At 37.7% G+C, this 19193-nt stretch overlaps 1 protein-coding gene across 5 annotated transcripts in view; it reads left to right on the top strand.

Moving 5' to 3' along the window:
* The window catches only part of FBXL17 (F-box and leucine rich repeat protein 17), a 253495-nt gene that overhangs the window by 155472 nt on the left and 78830 nt on the right, over positions 1-19193 (top strand). For 3 of the 5 annotated variants that reach the window (XM_084833836.1, XM_084833839.1, XM_084833837.1), the window contains one exon: positions 6096-6172. In XM_084833836.1, coding sequence (XP_084689962.1) covers positions 6096-6172 — 77 coding nt within the window. Of the gene's footprint in view, positions 1-6095; positions 6173-11970 lie in introns of those variants that run through there. The other 2 variants (XM_084833840.1, XM_084833844.1) reach the window with 2 other exon arrangements.

The following is a 19193-nucleotide window of genomic DNA, read 5'->3' as shown; positions in this document are numbered from 1 at the left end:
GTCTGATTATGATGATTTCAGTATTTCAAATTGAGTGTATATGAACTGGAAGTTGGATCAGCGGATTTATATAATTAAATGTTGTGACTAGTTTTAAGCCTTGTTTTTGTGTGTTTGTGTCCACAACTGAATTCATTCATTGTTAAAAAGCAGAATAAAAGCCTCCATCTCTCTCTCTCTCTCCCTCTCCCTCTCTTCTACTGAGTTTTTAATTAAAGATTGTTTCTTTTTTTAATGGTACAAGTTTATATTTTTGTAATTGTTGCAGTGTGAACCACTTTGATTTATGAGATATATTAAATAGATACATTTAACGGTACCATATTCCTTCCCAAATAGAAACGTCTTGCACCTCTTCTGAGCTGCGTTCAGGGTTTGGCTCTGGTGAGTGCTCAAGACAGAAAGGACCCTACATTCTGAGCCCAATAAAGAACATTTATCTGTTCACCCTTTGGAGTTCAATTTGGTGATTATCAAATTAAAATAATTTTTCATTTATAGAAATTAATCTCAAAATGCCTTAGGCTTGGATCCAACTGTGTCATTCTGCCAGTTAGTGGAATGAACTTTCCTCCTACCTGCAGCCCTCTGTCCACCCTAAATCTGCTCAGGAAGATTGGGGGACCCTCTGGAGCAGATTTATAGGTCGTGGGGGGCTGCAGGGGAAAGAGAGTATGGGAAAGTCCCACCGGATTTACACCATGTCCACAATCCAGCTGCAAATACAATACTATTATACTGTAAATAGGATCTAAGGGACTGGTAGTAGATCTTAATTACATCATGCCTATTCTTTCAAAAGGCTCTAGCATAATTCCTCAGAATTTTTACAGTCAGTTTAACCTTTTTGTCTAAATCTCAGGGAGAACTCTAATGGTATCTGCAAGTAGAATGGACACTGTTGGTGGAACGGATTATGTCTCCCCTAAATCTGCTCTGGAATGTAGGGGGCATGGGGTGGAGATGAGATGGAGAGGGAGGGGAACACTTATTACATGAACGGAAGTCTGTTCATATTGGATGTCGCTCTCAGACTTGTAATCAAAAGCTGATTAAAGATTTGTGATCCATTGCCTTTCATTCTGTTAAAAAGAATTGCCTACAAATAAATACGTTTTGCCATTTTAACACTTCGTTGAGATCATGAGCAAATAATTTTACACAAACTGTTAACGAAATTCATCCATCCTGCAATGGTAGGTAGGCATTCATTTGCTCTTGATGGGGGAGGTGGAGGGGAGTTTCAGTTTCCTATCATCTGAAAAGGAAGGATCCCGCAGTCCTAATGACCATAACCCCTTAAGCACTTAATACTTTTATAGGTCAAATAAAACTTGGATATTTAAGCTGAAAAGACTGTAAGACAGAGGGACCTAATATTCAGAATTGAGTGTTTACAGCATATTTCATATTTTTCTTGCAACATTCTGATTGTGATGGAATGATAGTGCCTTGACACAGACATCCAATGGCTGACCTACAGAACTGAGCAGGAATTTGAATATGAGTATCTCCATGTCAAAAATGCTTTTGCTGTTTTTCCATCTTAGGTTCAAATTAGCTACAACGTAAGCTATTATACTGAACACATTAAGCCAAACCCATTTTTGTAAACACCTTTTAGGAGCTGAATGATACAAGTAGTAGGCAGTTGGTTGGATTCTAAGAACTATGAGCACAGTTCCACTCATAGACTGAGACTTTTCTGTCATTCTTGGGGAAACTGAGATGGGTCGCAGCTGGAGGGGTAAGTTGGCAAAAATCAGGGGCACCCCTGCCCTTGCATAAGCAGAAGTACCTACCATTTGCACAAGCATCTCTTTGGATGTAACTTACAATTTTTGGCACCTATGGGAAATGGATTTCCTGTAAAAGTAGCTGACAGTGGTAATTGGAATTGATGGTGCTCTTATTTGCAGAAATCCTATGTATTCATCTTTTTACTTTGGCCTGATTCTTTGGGTTCACTTTTGACAAGGTAAAATCTTTAAAGGCTCAATCCTATGTATGTTTAGACAGAAAGAAATCCTATATACCTGGCTGGAGAATGCTGGGAGTTGTAGGACTTTTTCTGTCATCACATTCATAGGATTACACCCTAAAAGATTATTTTACCTCATCATTTTTATTTTTATATATATATATATATATATATATATATATATATATATATATTTTAAAAATGGATATTTGGCTGATAGGTTTTAAAAAAATCATAATCACTAGGTGTAAAGGTACAGAAAGCATTTTGTGGTGTGTTCTTCGCTGGAGGAATTTGATTCAGAAAAAGCTTCAAAAAACTGGCTAATTCCTGCAAAAGACTCTTTTTGGGAAAAGAAAAATGGCTTTGATGAATTGTTTGAATAAACCAGCACTGGGAATTGTGAAAAGTCTGTACTTGAAACAAACAAACAAACAAAGTCGCTGTAGTTAATAAATGAAGTAGTCTTTCCCAATGTAAATCAGTACCTCCAATAGCAGTATCGGGTTTTCCTAAATCTTAACTTGAAAAATGTTCTATAAAATTCACTTGAAGTCTTGAGCCCAGTATTCTTTTTAAATTTAAAGTGAAGAGATAGCAGTAGTGCTGTGCGCTGAAGATCCACAACAGTAATTCCATCAAAAATGAAGGAGGTTAAGTTACTCAGGAGTATGTGGGCCACTTTAATACTGTAACACACAGAGACTACATTCACATGTAATACTACTTAATATTTATCAATCCCCTACAGGTGCCATACATAGATAGAACAAGTAATTAGAAACGGTCCCTGTCTGCTAGTTTATATTCTGAAGTAGGCACTATATATGCGGAAAGTAAAGGTAAGAGAGTGAGGAAAGTTGAGAATAGGAAATGAAGCACTGAGCCATAAAAAAGGGAGATGAATTAGAAAAAAAAACATAAAAGACAAAAGAAAATTTTAAGAAGTTTAAAAAGATTGCTATAGTTTAAACAATGTGGATATCTAGAGAGTGGAATTGCCGAAGTAAATTGCCAAGGGAAAGATATGGGATCGATCAGACAGAAGACATGATCTGACAAGAAGATTAGAAACAGCAAGTCAGAAGAAGTAGGAAGTGTAAAAACAGAACAGCATTAAAAATAGAGAGGTGATCAGAATGGTGGGCCTGAGGTTTAATACCACTGGAATAGGCCCGTTGAAATCAGTGAGTCATGACTCTTTTGTCCTATTGATTTTTATGGATCTTCTCTAAGCATGACTAAGTCTGGATACAATTACCTGTGAATTGTTGTGAAATAATTGTAAAGTGAAGACAAACAGTTTCCATATGTGATCTAATCATAAACAAATCTTCAGTGCTAGACGTGTTTAGGGAAGTAACAGTCTTTGTAGAATTTATATTCACTGAACCATTTATATAATTCAAAAATCAGTTTCAGTAAATAACAAACCTAGCTTGTTGCTTTCTCTTTGTTGTTTGTTTTCTGGCAACTCTCAGTACTAAGCACAATTCAGAGCTTTTCATTATTTGTCATGCAGATTAGATTTTTTTTTTTTAACTCATTCCATTCACAGTTGGGGGAGGGGATACATATCATGTGTCCAAATATTAGCAACAATATTCATATCCTTGTTCATACAGTTTATCTACTGAATTCTCTTTTGAGAGCTAGTGTGGTATAAAGAATAGTGATCACTTGAACTGGGGGAAAACTGGGCTCAAATCTTGCTTGGCCATAAACCTTACTCTGCAAATTTAAGCCTGCCACCATTTCTCAGTTTAACCTACCTCACAGGGTTTTTATGAGTACAAAATGGGAAGAGAGATACCCTGTATGCCACCTAGAATTCCATTGGAGAAATGATGGGATAAACATGTGATAAATAAATATTATGCACATGAGCCAAAATTAAGCACATTTAAATAATTCATTTCAATTAGAATGTTCAGGTTTTTTACACACAGGTTTTGCTCTTTCTCATTATAATCAGTAGAATTTTAAAAGTGCTTATGTCTCGATCATGCCCACTGTGAATAATATTTTCACGCCTTGGTTATATTCATACTTTTGTACTATCTACCTACATGTTGTTTATGCTAATCATATTGCTCTCAATGTGGTTATGTCTTCCATCATTAAGCTTTTATTCAGTAATTTTACAGTCATCTGCTGTGAATCATCTGCACATATATTCTTCTCAAACTATGCAGCTGTTCCTGGCTCATGCATTTCAGCATCTTTATAGTTAAATCTTTTTTGCAGTTATCTTTTCATGATTTCTTTTTTACATTTTAAATGATGATACATTTTTTCTGCTTAGAAAAATATTTATATCATTCAAATGCAACAGTGATCTGGTAGTACATTCTGATATTCATTGTGATATTGAATCCTGATCAGACTGTGTCTCTAATGGTGTCATTTCCTTTCATACTTCTTAAGGTGATTGAAACTCCGTTCTTTAAAGTGAGATATCCTAAACTAATGTCTGGCAGCTCCTATTAGCTCAAGTGCATCACAAACAGTAACAAGGTCTCCAAGGACCACTTTTCTTGCAAGCTGTGTAGTCATATTTCCTCATTAGTTCGTTTCAATTGTCACTAATGCCATGTTCCAGGCTTTTGCAAAGTAGACCAAAAACATAAAAATGATGTATGCATGTAGAATAGACAATTATTTTCCATAATTCATGGTCCTTTTGAACTCACTTGATAGCTTGTAGTTTACACAGTTTAATTAATTAACCTTTACCCGAATTCAACACAGAGTATTAGGAAGACACTTCCTAGGAAAAGTGAACAAATTGTAATGGAAATTTGATTTTTAAATAACTTACTTTAGTATTTAAATTATTATGTTAATAATAATCTAATTATTAAAGTGTTTAAATGTACACAAAATGAAAGTGTTGATCCGAAATGTTTACCAACACATTTGCCAGAGAAAGAAATATGTGTGATAATCTCAATATAATTAATTTTATTGCTCTGTTTTCTTCTGTGACAATACATAGTGGTATTCACTGCTCTGCATTTGAGGTGCATTTTTGTTATAGTTTGTTTGTAAATATATACTGTACTATATTCTGTGACTAGATTACAATTGGTATCATTAGGGTTGATGATCCAGGTGAAAAGCAGTGTTGTGCAAAACTTAAAATACTGCTGGTGTTTTGTTTTACACTGAATAATTTTAGTAACAAAGAGCATATGTGAGTATCTTGGTATGTGAATGTCATTCGGCTTGTGACATTGAGAGCAATGCTGCTTGTTTCTCTACTTGTGCCAGTTCAGGCATCAATTATACTCAGACTCACTTGTGTGGTTTTCAGGATACAGTAATGAGAACTGTACAGGGAACTCACAAGATGATAAAATAAGTGATTAATGATAAATGTTGCCAATTACAATCTGATCATTTTGGTAATAAAATTACGATGTTTCTTCTGAAATACACAAATGTTTAAATTTCTAAAATGTGTAAAACAAAGAAAATTGCTTATATTATACAAACTTAATGTCTGTGTTTACTTTTGTTTTTTTTTATTTGTGATATGTTGAGGGAAAAGAATCCATTCTTTAAAAATGCAGTCATATAATTCTGTTAGAAACCAACAAAAACATTAAAACTGAAATCTCCATTCTAATGCATGCATGTTTCTGTAGCTAAATATTTGTGCTCAAGTGGTAGATGATATTTCATGCTCTGATGTTTGCTGACACCTGTAATAATCAATTTGGACATCCAGGATTGAATCAAGGTCCCAGATTTACAATTGTTGTGTGTAGTATCTGAAGTCCTGTTGTGTTTCTATTCAGCATTTTGTCAGTTATTACTTCTGTAATATCTCCGATTTAAGAATACAGTGAGACATGATGCATTAATACAAGTCCTTTATGTTATTAAATATCTATTTTTTATCGAAGATGCTTCCTAAAATTATTAAACTCAGATTGAAAAGTAAGCATCTAATGTACTTTGAAATAGGTTTGGATATGTTCACAATTAATTTAAATTTTAATTATATCAATTACTCCATGACTTTATAAAAGTATAGTAGCCATTCGTATCTCATTAATATAAAAATGTGTATAAGCACTTTTAAAATCCAAATTTGTATGTATTCCAGATGTGTGGAGGTCATTGCTAAAGAAGGACAGAACTTGAAAGAACTGTACTTGGTGTCATGTAAGATCACAGACTATGGTATGTAATACTTACTTTTACAAACTATTTTTGCCTTCAAGAAAAGTTATTTATAATTGAATTTTTTAGATTTCTCTTTTCTGAAAATGTAGACGGAATGTTCATTATTTGAAACATTTGTAGCTTCAAAGCTGATTTGGAAGCAGTTACAGGATGAAGTATTAAATTAAAACAGTTTTAAAAGATGAGCCCAATAATGCTATCCTTGCTGAAATGAATAGTGAATATTAAATATTGAAATGTTCTTGAGATTTAGATGGTATGTCTTTGGAAGCATGGTAAAATTAAAGGAAAGCAATGACGATTACTCAGTTCAGACATCATGCCAGATGATGGTTTGATCTGTTCAAATTTACAAGTAAATCATAATTTAAAGCTGCATCTATCTCTAGATGCAATTACCTCCAGGGATGGAACAATAGCCATAACTGGTTTATCAATTCAGATAGCAGTCTTAATCATAGCTAAGCTTCCTTAACCATGATTTGGTGTAAGGTCTGAACTGAACCATTGTTCTAGAAAACCCAGTTAATTTCATAAGCAGGTAAATCTTTGGAATTCTTATTTTGGCAGCTTCTAGCATCAAATAACAAGCTTGGAACACAAAATGGGGCAGGGGGCTGCTGCCTAACCAAATTAAGTTTATGTCTAAACTGAATATGACCCAGATATGTTCAGTTTACTGAACCTGACTCACAGGAGAAAAATGAGTCAAGCTGCTAATTCGTTTTCCAGGTTGCATTTATTTCCTATAGTTAGAACAGGTTGGTTATATGAAAAAATACATGTGTTCTTAAGAAAATTAATGAAATGTGTAGTAATCTATTTTTATAGATATATGCTGGAATCCAGAGAACTGCATGACTGGTTATGTATGTCAAGAAGGCTTTGAGCTTGTGTTGCTCAAAAAGTAGTCCCTGTGTGCCACATAGCAAACCACTTTTGATATTGAGGTGGCTTTCAAAAGCATATTCTAGTATCATAGTGTTCTTCTGTCCTTTAAAAAAAAAAAAAGGCAGAAATCCCAGTAGGCATGCCTAACCCTTTGTGGCTGCCTAACATAACGCTTTGTATCCCAGCCATACATTTCTCAGGACTAAGGAGCAAACTAAATCATGCCAGGGATCCAAATAACAATTTTATGTGACCCCAAGGAATAGTGTATGTCCAGTGGGATTTTTACATTTTTTTTTTTTAAGCACTCCTCCATGTTATATCAAAACTCCTTTTGAGAATCTACTTAGTTTCAAAAAACAGCTTGAACAGCATTGGGATTTATTGTTCAAGAAACAGAGGTTCAAAGCTCTCCTGGATGTAGAACGGGTTGTGAAATTTCCGAACCTGTTCTGCATTTAGAAATGGGGCTCGTTTTAATGAAATTAAAGCAAGAAGTAACCTTATATGACAGAAGATGGGTTTCAAAGAGGCAGAGGAAATAGAGATCAAATCACCAACTTTCGCTGGATCATAGAGAAAGCAAGAAAATTCCAGAAAAATGTCTATTTCTGCTTCATTGACTACGCTAAATCCTTTGATTGTGTGGATCACAACAAACTGTGGCAAATGCTTAAAGAGATGGGAGTACCAGACCACCTTACCTGTCTCCTGAGAAACCTGTACGAGGGTCAAGAAGCAACAGTAAGAACCGGACATGGAACAACCGATTGGTTCAAAATTGGGAAAAGAGTATGACAAGGCTGTATATTGTCACCCTGCTTATTTAACTTATATACAGATTACATCATGAGAAACGCCGGGTTGGATGAATCACAGGTCGGAATTAAGATTGCCGGGAGACTTATCAACAACCTCAGATACGCAGACGATACCACCCTAATGGCAGAAAGCAAAGAGGATCTAAAGAGCCTCTTGTTGAGGGTGAAAGAGGAGAGTGCAAAAGCTGGTTTGAAACTCAACGTTAAAAAAACGAAGATCATGGCATCTGGCCCCATCACTTCCTGGCATATAGAAGGGGAAGAAATGGAAGCAGTGACAGATTTTACTTTCTTGGGCTCCAAGATCACGGCAGACGGTGACTGTAGCCATGAAATTAAAAGACGCTTGCTCCTTGGGAGGAAAGCTATGGCAAACCTAGACAGCATAGTAAGAAGCAGAGACATCACCTTGCCGACAAAGGTTCGTATAATCAAAGCTATGGTTTTCTCAGTAGTAATATATGGCTGTGAGAGCTGGACTATAAGGAAGGCTGAGTGCCGAAAAATTGATGCTTTCGAACTGTGGTGCTGGAGAAGACTCTTACGAGTCCCCTGGACTTCAAGGAGGTCAAATCAATCCTAAAGGAAATCAACCCTGAGTGCTCATTGGAAGGACAGATAATGAAGCTGAAGCTCAAATATTTTGGTCACCTAATGCGAAGAGAAAAGTCCCTGGAAAAGACCCTGATGCGGGGAAAGATTGAAGACAAAAGGAGAAGGGGACGGCAGAGGATGAGATGGCTAGATAGCATCACCGATGCAATGAATATGAATTTGAGCACACTCCGGGAGAGAGCACAGGACAGGAAGGCCTGGCGTGCTATGCTCCATGGGGTCACGAAGAGTCGGACACGACTTAACGACTGAACAACAACAACAACAAACAAAATTGTGATGATGAAAATGTATTTTGATACAAGCTATCAGAATATATGTCTGTTGCCCTCTTCCCCATGTCGAAAATATTCAAATAAGTAGTGTAAAACTTAATCTAATACTCAAATTGATAATATTATCAGTTTCAAATTATATAGTTTCAAATTTGTAGTTAGTTCTGTGCAACCCCAAGGAAGCTTTGGGCTTATGTTTCTGAATAGCACTTTGAATTGTCAGCAACAGTTGTGATATCGCATGGTGGTCTTGTGTTCAGTTTCTAAGGCTATTCTATTTAAACAAGGGCGCAATCCTATGTTGATAGTCAGCAGCCTCTGAAGTTGGAGGCTGCCAAGTATCCTACTGCAGGGTAACTGGAGCATGGAGATGATCCTTGCCTCTGTGCTCTGGCCACCTTGCATTTTTGCTAGACAGGAGATTCTGCCAATCTAGCCATGGTGCTTTGGAGCGGGAGGGAAGGAGGCTGAGGCAAGCATAGGAAGCTGCGTAAGGCAGCTTCCCCAGTCTCCTCTCCTCCTCACCCCCATGACTGTTCCTTTTTCTCCATCTCCGCACTCAGGTGTCTGAGTGTGGAGAGGCAATCGGCATGGTTCTCTCCACACCAGCTACGAGGGTGAGAGGAACAGAGTTTACTGGCTCCAAGGTCAGAGTCCCATCTCTGATCTCAGAGCCAGTAAGCCTAACAATCCTATGGCCCCCCAGACACTAAGGGCTATAGGACTGCTCCCTAAGTATGTATCAACTTTTTAATGATTCTGAATATTATACCATGTAATGGCACAGAACAGTACAATACATAAGCATTTAAATGCTTGACCAGCAGCTCTAGATACCTACCTACTTGTGGACAAAATTATTTCCTTTTTGTTGTTGTTGCAGTAGATATAGATTAATTTATCTGTGTTGTGAACACCTGTACAACAAAGTCATTCTTGTCACTATTAAATGATTTAAAACAATAATGAAATAATGTGTAAGAATATACTGAGGCTATGACAGTTTTAAAAATATAGAAAACAAAAAAAATGCTCACATTAGAATTGCTGAGAAGAGTGCCAGCAATTTAGTAACAGTTACTTCATATTATTATAACATGAACGTCTCTGCAACTGCCTTTCGATTAGACCCCTGTGATCTTAAACACCACCTCCATCCTAGATCTCTTAAATAGAAGATTACCCTTGTTCTCAGTGGTAATTAATACAGAATAAATGCTACTCTTTGTTTCCATATTCATAATTGCTTAAAAAAATATTGGAATCCTTATATCATCCATAAGCATGCATGAGATGCCGGAAAGAATTTAACTATATTGATTTTGAATATGATAAAATAATTAAGGGAGCATTGCATTATGAATACATCTGTGTAGTTCAAGGAATGTTTCAGAGTAATTGATTTAATTTTAAGTGATCTTAAGTGAGAGCTCTTACTTAATTTCCTCCACGGAGAATAGGAATGTGATAATGAGCCATCATAGTTCAAACTGCATCAAAAGAATTTCATGTAGCCTCAGACCCTAATGCTTTTCAGTGGAGATATCGCACATGTTCAGTTGTGAGTTATAATTTGATGCACAACAGGTCTCCACCCTGGTACCTGTTGCCAACAATGTGCCCTTGGCCACTTTTCTTGGTACCTCCCAGGCTCCCTTCCTCTCCTTATTTTTATTTTATTTCTTAAGAATTTTAAAATTATTTTGTTTAAAGTGGGAAGCTGGCATGCTGCGGAGCAAAGGGCTGCCCTCCAGCACCACCTTTATTTGGGTTCAAGAGAGTGGTTTTGTGTTTTGGAGCTCCGACCCCACCTCTACCTTGTATTAGGTTCTTGGACAAGTTACTTTTCTTTTGGTCTCACCAGTTTGCCTTATGGGAAATTTGTACTTTGTGACCAGTGGCAGCCATTTTATGCTTCCATGGCAGCCATTTTGTGAGAGCACCCACACCACTCTCAAAATTCCAAATGTGCCCACTGACCCAAAAAGGATGTGCATGTGTGTATGAACCAGCCCCAAGTCCCATTGGATTGGTTTGCACACTTTCCAGTTGGGCATTTGTTTTCAGACAGACTGTCAGAAAACCAAATAGTATCTTTATTCAGAGATATGCATACTAGAAATTTCAATATACATTCTACTGGCCATGAATGGTGCTAATATGAATGACCCCATGTATAGTGAACCCAGTCAGAGTGAAATAATCTGTGAAGGTCTGACAGGAACATAGCATACTCGAAGGTAACGAGTGTGACAAATAAATTGTTGTTGTTGTTGTTCAGTCGTTCAGTCGTGTCCGACTCTTCGTGACCCCATGGACCATAGCACGCCAGGCCTTCCTGTCCTGCGCTCTCTCCCGGAGCGTGCTCATCTAAATCAGATCGTAAATCATATAAATCACCCCTTAAAAAAGAAAGTTATTTTCAAACTTTGTTGACAGTATTCTTAACCATGACTCATGCAAAAAGAGTATTTTCTACCATCTGTCAGTGCTATATATGTAATTCATAACTATCAGAAATCAATTTTCTTTAAATAACTTTTAAGAATACCCCCAATGTCATGAAAATTCCAGGCAATTTTCTTTAAAATTCAGTTTGGAAAGCCACTGTGCATCTCAAAACCCCATACGGATAGTTTAATTACAGCAAAGCATATACCCCAGCACTATAGACTTTCAAATCTTTTGCCCTATAGTACATAATGAGGGATTTTCTGTTTGAGGAAGGCAGTAAGCTAAACTTTTAATTTTTATATCATGCAAATTGATGTACTGCACCCATTATGACCACCCTCTTCCCCAACCAAGTCAGTGTACTGCAAAATAGCTGGTTAGAAGAAACTGTGTTTAGAAATACTAACTCTTCACCATGCGCAAACCAGACCACTACTCTCTCACCTGTGATTTGTACTCCATCATTTCTGAGGTGTTCATTCACATTCCAGAACTCTTGATATATTGTGCTTCACTTTGTGCCTTTCTGTTTAAAGGCATCCATTGCCTTCCTTCAGTTCCTCTAAAGTGAATTCTTGCTCTGCTCCAAGGGTTTGTTTTGCCTCCTGGATAGCAAATGGGAAAACATATAGTTGAAAACATACAAAATACAGCATTAAATGTTAACTTGACATTTTGTCCTCTTCAAAATGGAAGTATTGTTAATGTATAATAGCTCTTGTTTTTGTTTTTTTTAAAGAATAAGAATTTTTACTATGAAAACTGAGGAACTGCTCTGTCTCAGAAAAAAGTAACCTTTTTATGTCATTTTCTTTTTTTTTTTTTTGTACGCTGCTGTTCAGTCAAATCTGTCTCTCAAAATGACTTATAGTTCAAATCCATTAAAAGGTAAAATATGATTAGGGATATGTTGTGTAGGGGAGTGGCAATTTCTTGTGGCCCCTCACAGCTGATATCACTCAGGGGATGAGGCAGAAGCAGTTACCTGGCATTTCCAGGTAGAGCTAGGAAAGAATCCTGCCTGAAACCCTGGAGAGCTGCTGCCAGTCGGTGTCGACAATACTGAGCTAGATGGACCGATGGTCTAAGTACGTATAAGGCAACTTATACTTTGACTTGCAAATGAAAATAGCTGGCTAAGGACAAAAGTGCCATCCCACAAAAGCAGCTTATTTATATTATGTTGCAAACTACCCCTTTATTACGTTGTTTTAATCCATTAAAAGGAAATTTCAACTGGTACAAAATGCAGCCGCTTGAGCACTGGTAGGTGCTAAGCATTCAGATCATGTTATGCCTATAGTATACCAGTTGCACTGGTTGCCAGTGTATTTCTGGGGCCCATTTAAAATGCTAGTATTGGCTTCAGAGCACTAAATGGTTTGGATCCAGGCTATGAAGGATGCAACCTTTACCCAAACCAACCTGCTGGCACGCTGAGATCAGCATTGGGGGCCCTACTTGTGCACCTGCCTGTAAGATCAGTAAGGCTGGCAGGCCCAAGGAATGTGGCCTTCTTGGAAGTGGTCCCCTGCTTGTAGAACTCTGTTCCAACGTATGTCTGCCATAAGTCGTTAAGAGGCCTTCAAGTGGCCCTAAACACTCACTTGTTTACCTTTGTCTTTAATTGATTTGGGATTATATTGGGGATGTTGTGTATGTGGTGCTGACTGGTTTTAGTTGTTAATTTTATTGTGTTATTGTTCTTATTGTTTTATTATGTTTTGTGGTTTTATGTTTTGTTTACAGGAGGGTTTACCCTAAAAGGCAGCGTATAAATCTTTCAAAGACATAACTAGAGTAAATAAATATGTATATTTAATCCAATTTCATGTGAGCAGACTTCCACTCGTGCAATGGGACTTCTCCTTCCTCCTCTTCCCCACTCCTACCCCTGCATGACCCCCAGATCTGATCTGGAGGGACAACCAACCCTCTGGAACAGATTTGGGGGCTGGACAGGGGAGAGGGGAATCTGTTCCTCCAGCAGTGTCCGTTCTGCTGGTGGACAGACACAGATGGATACAATATAAGATATAAAGTAAAGCTGAGTTTTATAAAAGCAGATCCTGTTCATCTTATAATTTACAACTGTTAAAAATACATTCACTCTCTGATATCACTCATCATAACAACCTTTCGTTTACAGTAGATCTCCAAATGGGGAAAAGTGCAAACTTCTTCTGTGCATATTACAATATGTGACAGCAGGCATAAACAAGTGCATTTGTGTGGCTGCTTTTTGCTGCTGCTTGCAACATGTGAAGTGGCCCTGAGGCCTCTCAGTTGTTGTGATTCAGAAATCCTACCATTCAGGTGTAAGCACTATCAGTGAATTGACTTTTATCTTCCTGAGCTGAAACCACAGAGCTCAACTTAGTGCCTTTAAAAAATTGTTTCCAAAGTAATTTAAATGTACGTATTATAGTTCTTCCATATGTCAAGTGGAATGGTTCTAGTTTCTGGAATGTCAGGGATCTTTCTGACCTAGCTAAGTAAATGGCCTACTTTATTTGCAATTCTCATTCATCCAGTGCCCTATTCCTGCTTATTCATTAACTGTTCATACTGAAACCCATTGGATCTAATTACAAAATGCCAAGAGCTCATATGAAATGCTTCTATAAATATGTAACCACTTGGGCCTTAGTACACCAAAAGGGAGAATTTCTCAAGCAGAAGATTTTGAAATTCCAGTAATGAAGAAAATAGATTCAACAGTATCTGATTTGAGGGAATATTGGCCTGGAAATTACAAAATATAAGAATGTAGATTTCTTTTGAAAAGGGAGATCTTTGTAAAACTGGACATTTCCTGAGCGGTCTTTAAATTCTGACTACATGTGAATGTATAGTAAATGGAAATTTAATACAGTATAGTGGGGAGAAAATGGAAAGCTAGTATAGCGTAAGTGGAGAAAGTGTAGGACTTGGATCAGAGAGGCTTGGGTTCAAACTCTCTTGGCCATGATGTTTGCTAGGTGACTTTGGGCCAGTCACTCTTTCGCTGCCTAAGCTGCCTACCCCACAGAGTAGTTAGGATAAAATGAGATCACATCAGGTATGGTTAGAGATCTAAAATTTCATCAGATTTTGAAGCCATGAAAAAACAGTGTTTTTTTTAAATGTATTTGTTATAATTGTACTTGTTATATTTAAACAATAATTGCAAATATATCCAGTGTTAGAGATGGAGGACAAGCTGTTCCAGCATTGTTGTCGTTCAGTCGTGTCCGACTCTTCGTGACCCCATGGACCATAGCACGCCAGGCCTTCCTGTCCTGCGCTCTTTCCCGGAGTGTGCTCAAGTCCATATTCATTGCATCGGTGATGCTATCTAGCCATCTCATCCTCTGCTGTCCCCTTCTCCTTTTGCCTTCAATCTTTCCCCGCATCAGGGTCTTTTCCAGAGAGTTTTCTCTTCGCATTTGGTGGCCAAAATATTTGAGCTTCAGCTTCCGTATCTGTCCTTCCAATGAGCAGTCAGGGTTGATTTCCTTTAGAATTGGGATTTGATCTCCTTGCAGTCCAGGGGACTCATAAGAGTCTTCTCCAGCACCACAGTTCGAAAGCATTGATTCCTAAGGTTCCAGCCTTAGGTATCAAATATATATTAGTTTTTTCCAGGTAGCAAAAAAAAAATGTAGTAAAGAAAAAGAAGATTCATTTTTAATTGTTTGGGCTTAGAAACAGCCCCACAGTCAGCATTATCCAGAAACAGAAGAAACAATACAAAAAAAAAAAAATCCTTGTAACTCCATGAAGTATAAATATACACAAAGTAAGCAATGATCCCTCACTCAAATTGTTTCCAGCTCTCTTAAAAAGAAGTATTTGTCTCCCTCTAGCTTACAAAATTAGATTTGAGTTATACATGTCTACATTATGCAGGAACTGCAATTTCCTAGTACTGTATATTATATTATAAACCATTTTGAAGTACTAAAGTGCAACTAACACAATATTTTAAAATCTTGCTTTAAAAGCATTTCAGCAGTATTCTAAAAGAGAAAATAGTTCATAAGTTGTTGGTTCTTGTTTTATTTTTCCACAAATTTTCCCTTGGAAAAATTGAAAAGGGGCCTCTGTTTCCACCCCACCCCCCGCCAAATCTTTTTTTCTAGGCCTTCACATCTCTAGGTATGCTACTCTGAACTTATTTATACAAGCGCAGGATAAAAATGTGACTAATAATAAATGTTGGTTTTCTTTATTACTTAATTTTCCTGGAGAGTAATCTGAAGAACAGACAATTTTCTCATATACAAACCAGGTCCTGTATCAGTGATGCAGAAATGAACCATGCAGCACCACAGATTTTTTACATCATTATCTTTTTCTTTCTTTTTTTTTTTTGCAGTGTTGTCAATGCATAAGGTTCTGTTATGTCCATTCTCCGGTATTATCTGAAGTAGTACTGGCATCTTGAATTCATTGGGACATGCACAGAATTCATGCCTTATATCTACCAGGTGTAGCTGCCTTTTTTGCCTGTACCTTACCACCCCTAGGCAAACAGTATGCAGATTAGGAAGTCATGCCTACAACAATCTGTTGCTTGAAAAGGCTTATGTTCTTATAGTAAGTTAGCTGCATTTACTTGTAGGAAATGTTTTAGTTTTTCCAGGGGATATAGAAAATCTTAAAAGTTGAGACCATTGATACTGGCCAGTTGAAACCAAAGTTATTTGTACATTTGAATCCTGTCCTTTCCCAAGTTTCCTCCTTATTCCTCTCTTATGGCCTTTCCCCATATGGCAAACACCTTTCTTTTTAGAAAGGCATTTGGATTTTATATTTGACTGCCCTATTTTAATCTGCTTTGCTAATGGTCTATTAACACAGATGTCCTTCCCAGTGTGATTTTATTTGGAATGCTGTTAGTTTCTTGTGATTTCGGGTGGTGGCTCTTTTTACGGTGTTTTTCATTGGGAAGTATTCAATGGGACACTGTGACCCTGTTGATTCAACTATGTCCCCACCAGTTTGGTTCCACGAGCAGCCCTCCTGCAAATTCCATTGTGCAAGTGTGACTCACCACATGCGCAATGGAAATTTAACATTTGCTGGTGGAAGCCCCAAAACAAGCGGAAGTGCTCGTTTTGGGATTTGGGCAATTTCAGCGGAGCTCCTTTATGCAAGCTCCTCTGACTTGCCTCATTCCAGAAACGAGCATTTCTGCTTGTTTCCAGTTGCTCCCCAAAGTGCTAAATCTCCACTGCACAAATGGTGAGAACCGCTTGGGGAACAGAATCAGCAGAACACAACAGAATCAGTGGGGGCATAGCACCCTGTTGGATACTGCCCGTTGTGTTAGTGAGGATGAGTTTTTTCTGTCTCTCCCTCTCTCCCTCTCTCTCTTTCTTTCTTTCTTTCTTTCTTGTAATTTGTTTACTTATAATGGTTTGGATTCAGAATATGCCTCCTGTGGAGAGAAGGGCTCCTTCCATCCAGAGAAGACATCTTATCCAGTGGAAGAATCCTGTTAAATCCTGTATAACCACTGTTGTACATCAATGAACTAACTGGCCACCCCCAGACATGTTGCACTTCAGGGTGAAATAACACCAGTACCTTCTGACCATTTGTTTGCAGAGGGCAGAAGCTTCTCAAGGCAGTCTGATACTTCTTAATAGAATCAGACCATGATGTTTTTTCTAGGTTTGAAGTCAATAAAACTCTGAATACAATAAGCTGTTTCACAGATGCTGGATATAAGTAATGATTGTGTCAAGTACTTTTATTTATCTGGATTTTTCAACCTGCCAGGTCCCTGAAGATTTTTGATTACTCCATTAGTATTGCCATTTTCATGTTATCAGCTTTACAACTGTCCTCACATTGTTTCATGAAACAACACAATATTAATTTTCTCAGCTTACATTAAGATTCAGTAAAGCTTAAATATCTGTATTTTTCAAATCTGATGAGCAAGATCTGTTCTAAGCAGTGTTTCAGCTTCATGGTTAGGTCTTACTTGAAGTCCTTTTAGCTGCATAGTTTACATTATGTTTTAATATATAGGCATGTACAGTTGTGTGCTTGTTTGTTTTCTGTCACAAGAGCCATTTATCTAGTAACAGAGAGAAACAGTTCCTTAATTCACTAGACCGTGTTTATTGTATGAACATGTGCAGAAAAACATTGACGACCCCCTTCCCAACCCCATATACACACAGTTTATTCTTTACAATGTTAGTATAGTAATCACCCAAGCTTTGTTTTACTATCTGGATGTGAATGCTGTAAATTTTCAATAAAATAATCATGGGAAGAATCCACAAAAAGGGTAATTTTCAGCAATTCCCCCTCCTCTATGCAGCCCCCACACTTCCATAATTCAACATAAGAACATAAGAAGTGCCATTCTAGATCAGACCAGGAGTCAATCTAGTCCAGCATTCTGTTCACACAGTGGCCAATCAGCTGTCGACCAGGAACCCACAAGCAGGACATGAGCGCAACAGCACCGTCCCACCCATGTTCCCCAGCAACTGGTGTACATAGGCTCACTGCCTCTGGTATTGGAGGTAGCACATAGCCATCAAGAGTAGTAGCCAATTAAAATCTTTTCCTCCAGGAATTTATCCAACCCCCTTTTAGAGCCATCCAAATTGGTGGCCATCACAACATCCTATGGTAGCAAGTTCCATAGTTCAACTATGTGTTGTGTGAAGAAGAACTTCTTTTTTTCTTTCTTGAATCTCTGACCAATCAGCTTCATAGGATGACCCCGGGTTCTAGTATTTTGAGAGAGGGAGAAAAATGTCTCCCTATCCACATTCTCCACACCATGCATAATTTTGTACATCTCTATCGTGTCTCCCTTTACCTTCCTTTTTTCCAAGCTAAACAATCCCAGCTGTTGTAACCTTCTCTCATAGGGGAGATGCTCCAGCCCCCTGATCATTTTAGCTGCCCTTTTCTGCCCTTTTTCCAGCTCTACAATATCTTTTTTTAGGTGTGGTGACCAGAACTATACACAGTATTCCAAGTGTGGTCGCACCATAGATTTGTATAGGAGCAGTATGATATTGGCAGTTTTATTATTCTCAGTTCCTTTTCTAATTATGCCTAACATGAAGTTCGCCTTTTTTTACAGCATCTGCACACTAGGTTGACATCTTCATTGAACTGTCCACCACAACCCCAAGTTCTCTTTCTTGGTCGGTCACTGCTAGCTCAGATCCCATCAGGCTATACTTGAAGTTGGGATTTTTTGCCCCAACGTGCATCACTTTACACTTGCTTACATTGAACCACATTTGCCATTTAGATGCCCATTTTCCCAGTTTGGAGAGATTGTTTTCGAGCTCTTCACAACAGCTGTGCAAGTTAGGTATTTCAGAAATGAACAATGATGAAATGGATTTCAGAAATAAATTGAACTTGGTTTGATTTTTCATTAGGATAGTACACTTTATCAGACTTTCTGTAACTTGCTATAGAAGTGAAAAGGTAAATAATGTTAAATATAATTTTAATTTACCCCTATCATGCACCTCTATGGTATACGTTTCAACAACATTCATCTGACAAGCATTAAAATAAATATCCTTAGTGGCTGCCAGCCCGTGTGCCTAAGAAACATAGGCTTCTGAATGCTTCTTGGTGAGGTACAGAAGAGCCTTTATTAATATGAATTGTCTGACTGTGTCAGAGTACAGCCGTAGTGGGCTCAGCACAGCAACCACTTGGCAAAGGTGCGGGGGCAGGAAGCGGCGTGCTATACTGGACCACTCCATATATGCAGAATGCAGGGGTGTAGTCTTTGTCTAGAGCTTTCAACAATCCATTACTTCCATGCTCTTAATGAAAACTGAGTAGAACTCAATAAAGTCAATTGTATAGGAAAATATCTATGGTTTCAGGTAAGCAATAGTATAAATGAAGAGATATGGCCTGACTTTTGGATGCTAAAAGCATGCTTGACTATATACTTAAATGAAATCTGAAAACTAT

This window comes from Heloderma suspectum, chromosome 2, assembly GCF_057233095.1.
Source record: "Heloderma suspectum isolate Gila_16-S chromosome 2, 16-S_ref, whole genome shotgun sequence".
Lineage (NCBI taxonomy): Eukaryota > Metazoa > Chordata > Lepidosauria > Squamata > Helodermatidae > Heloderma > Heloderma suspectum.
This window is presented reverse-complemented; position numbering and strand designations above follow the sequence as displayed.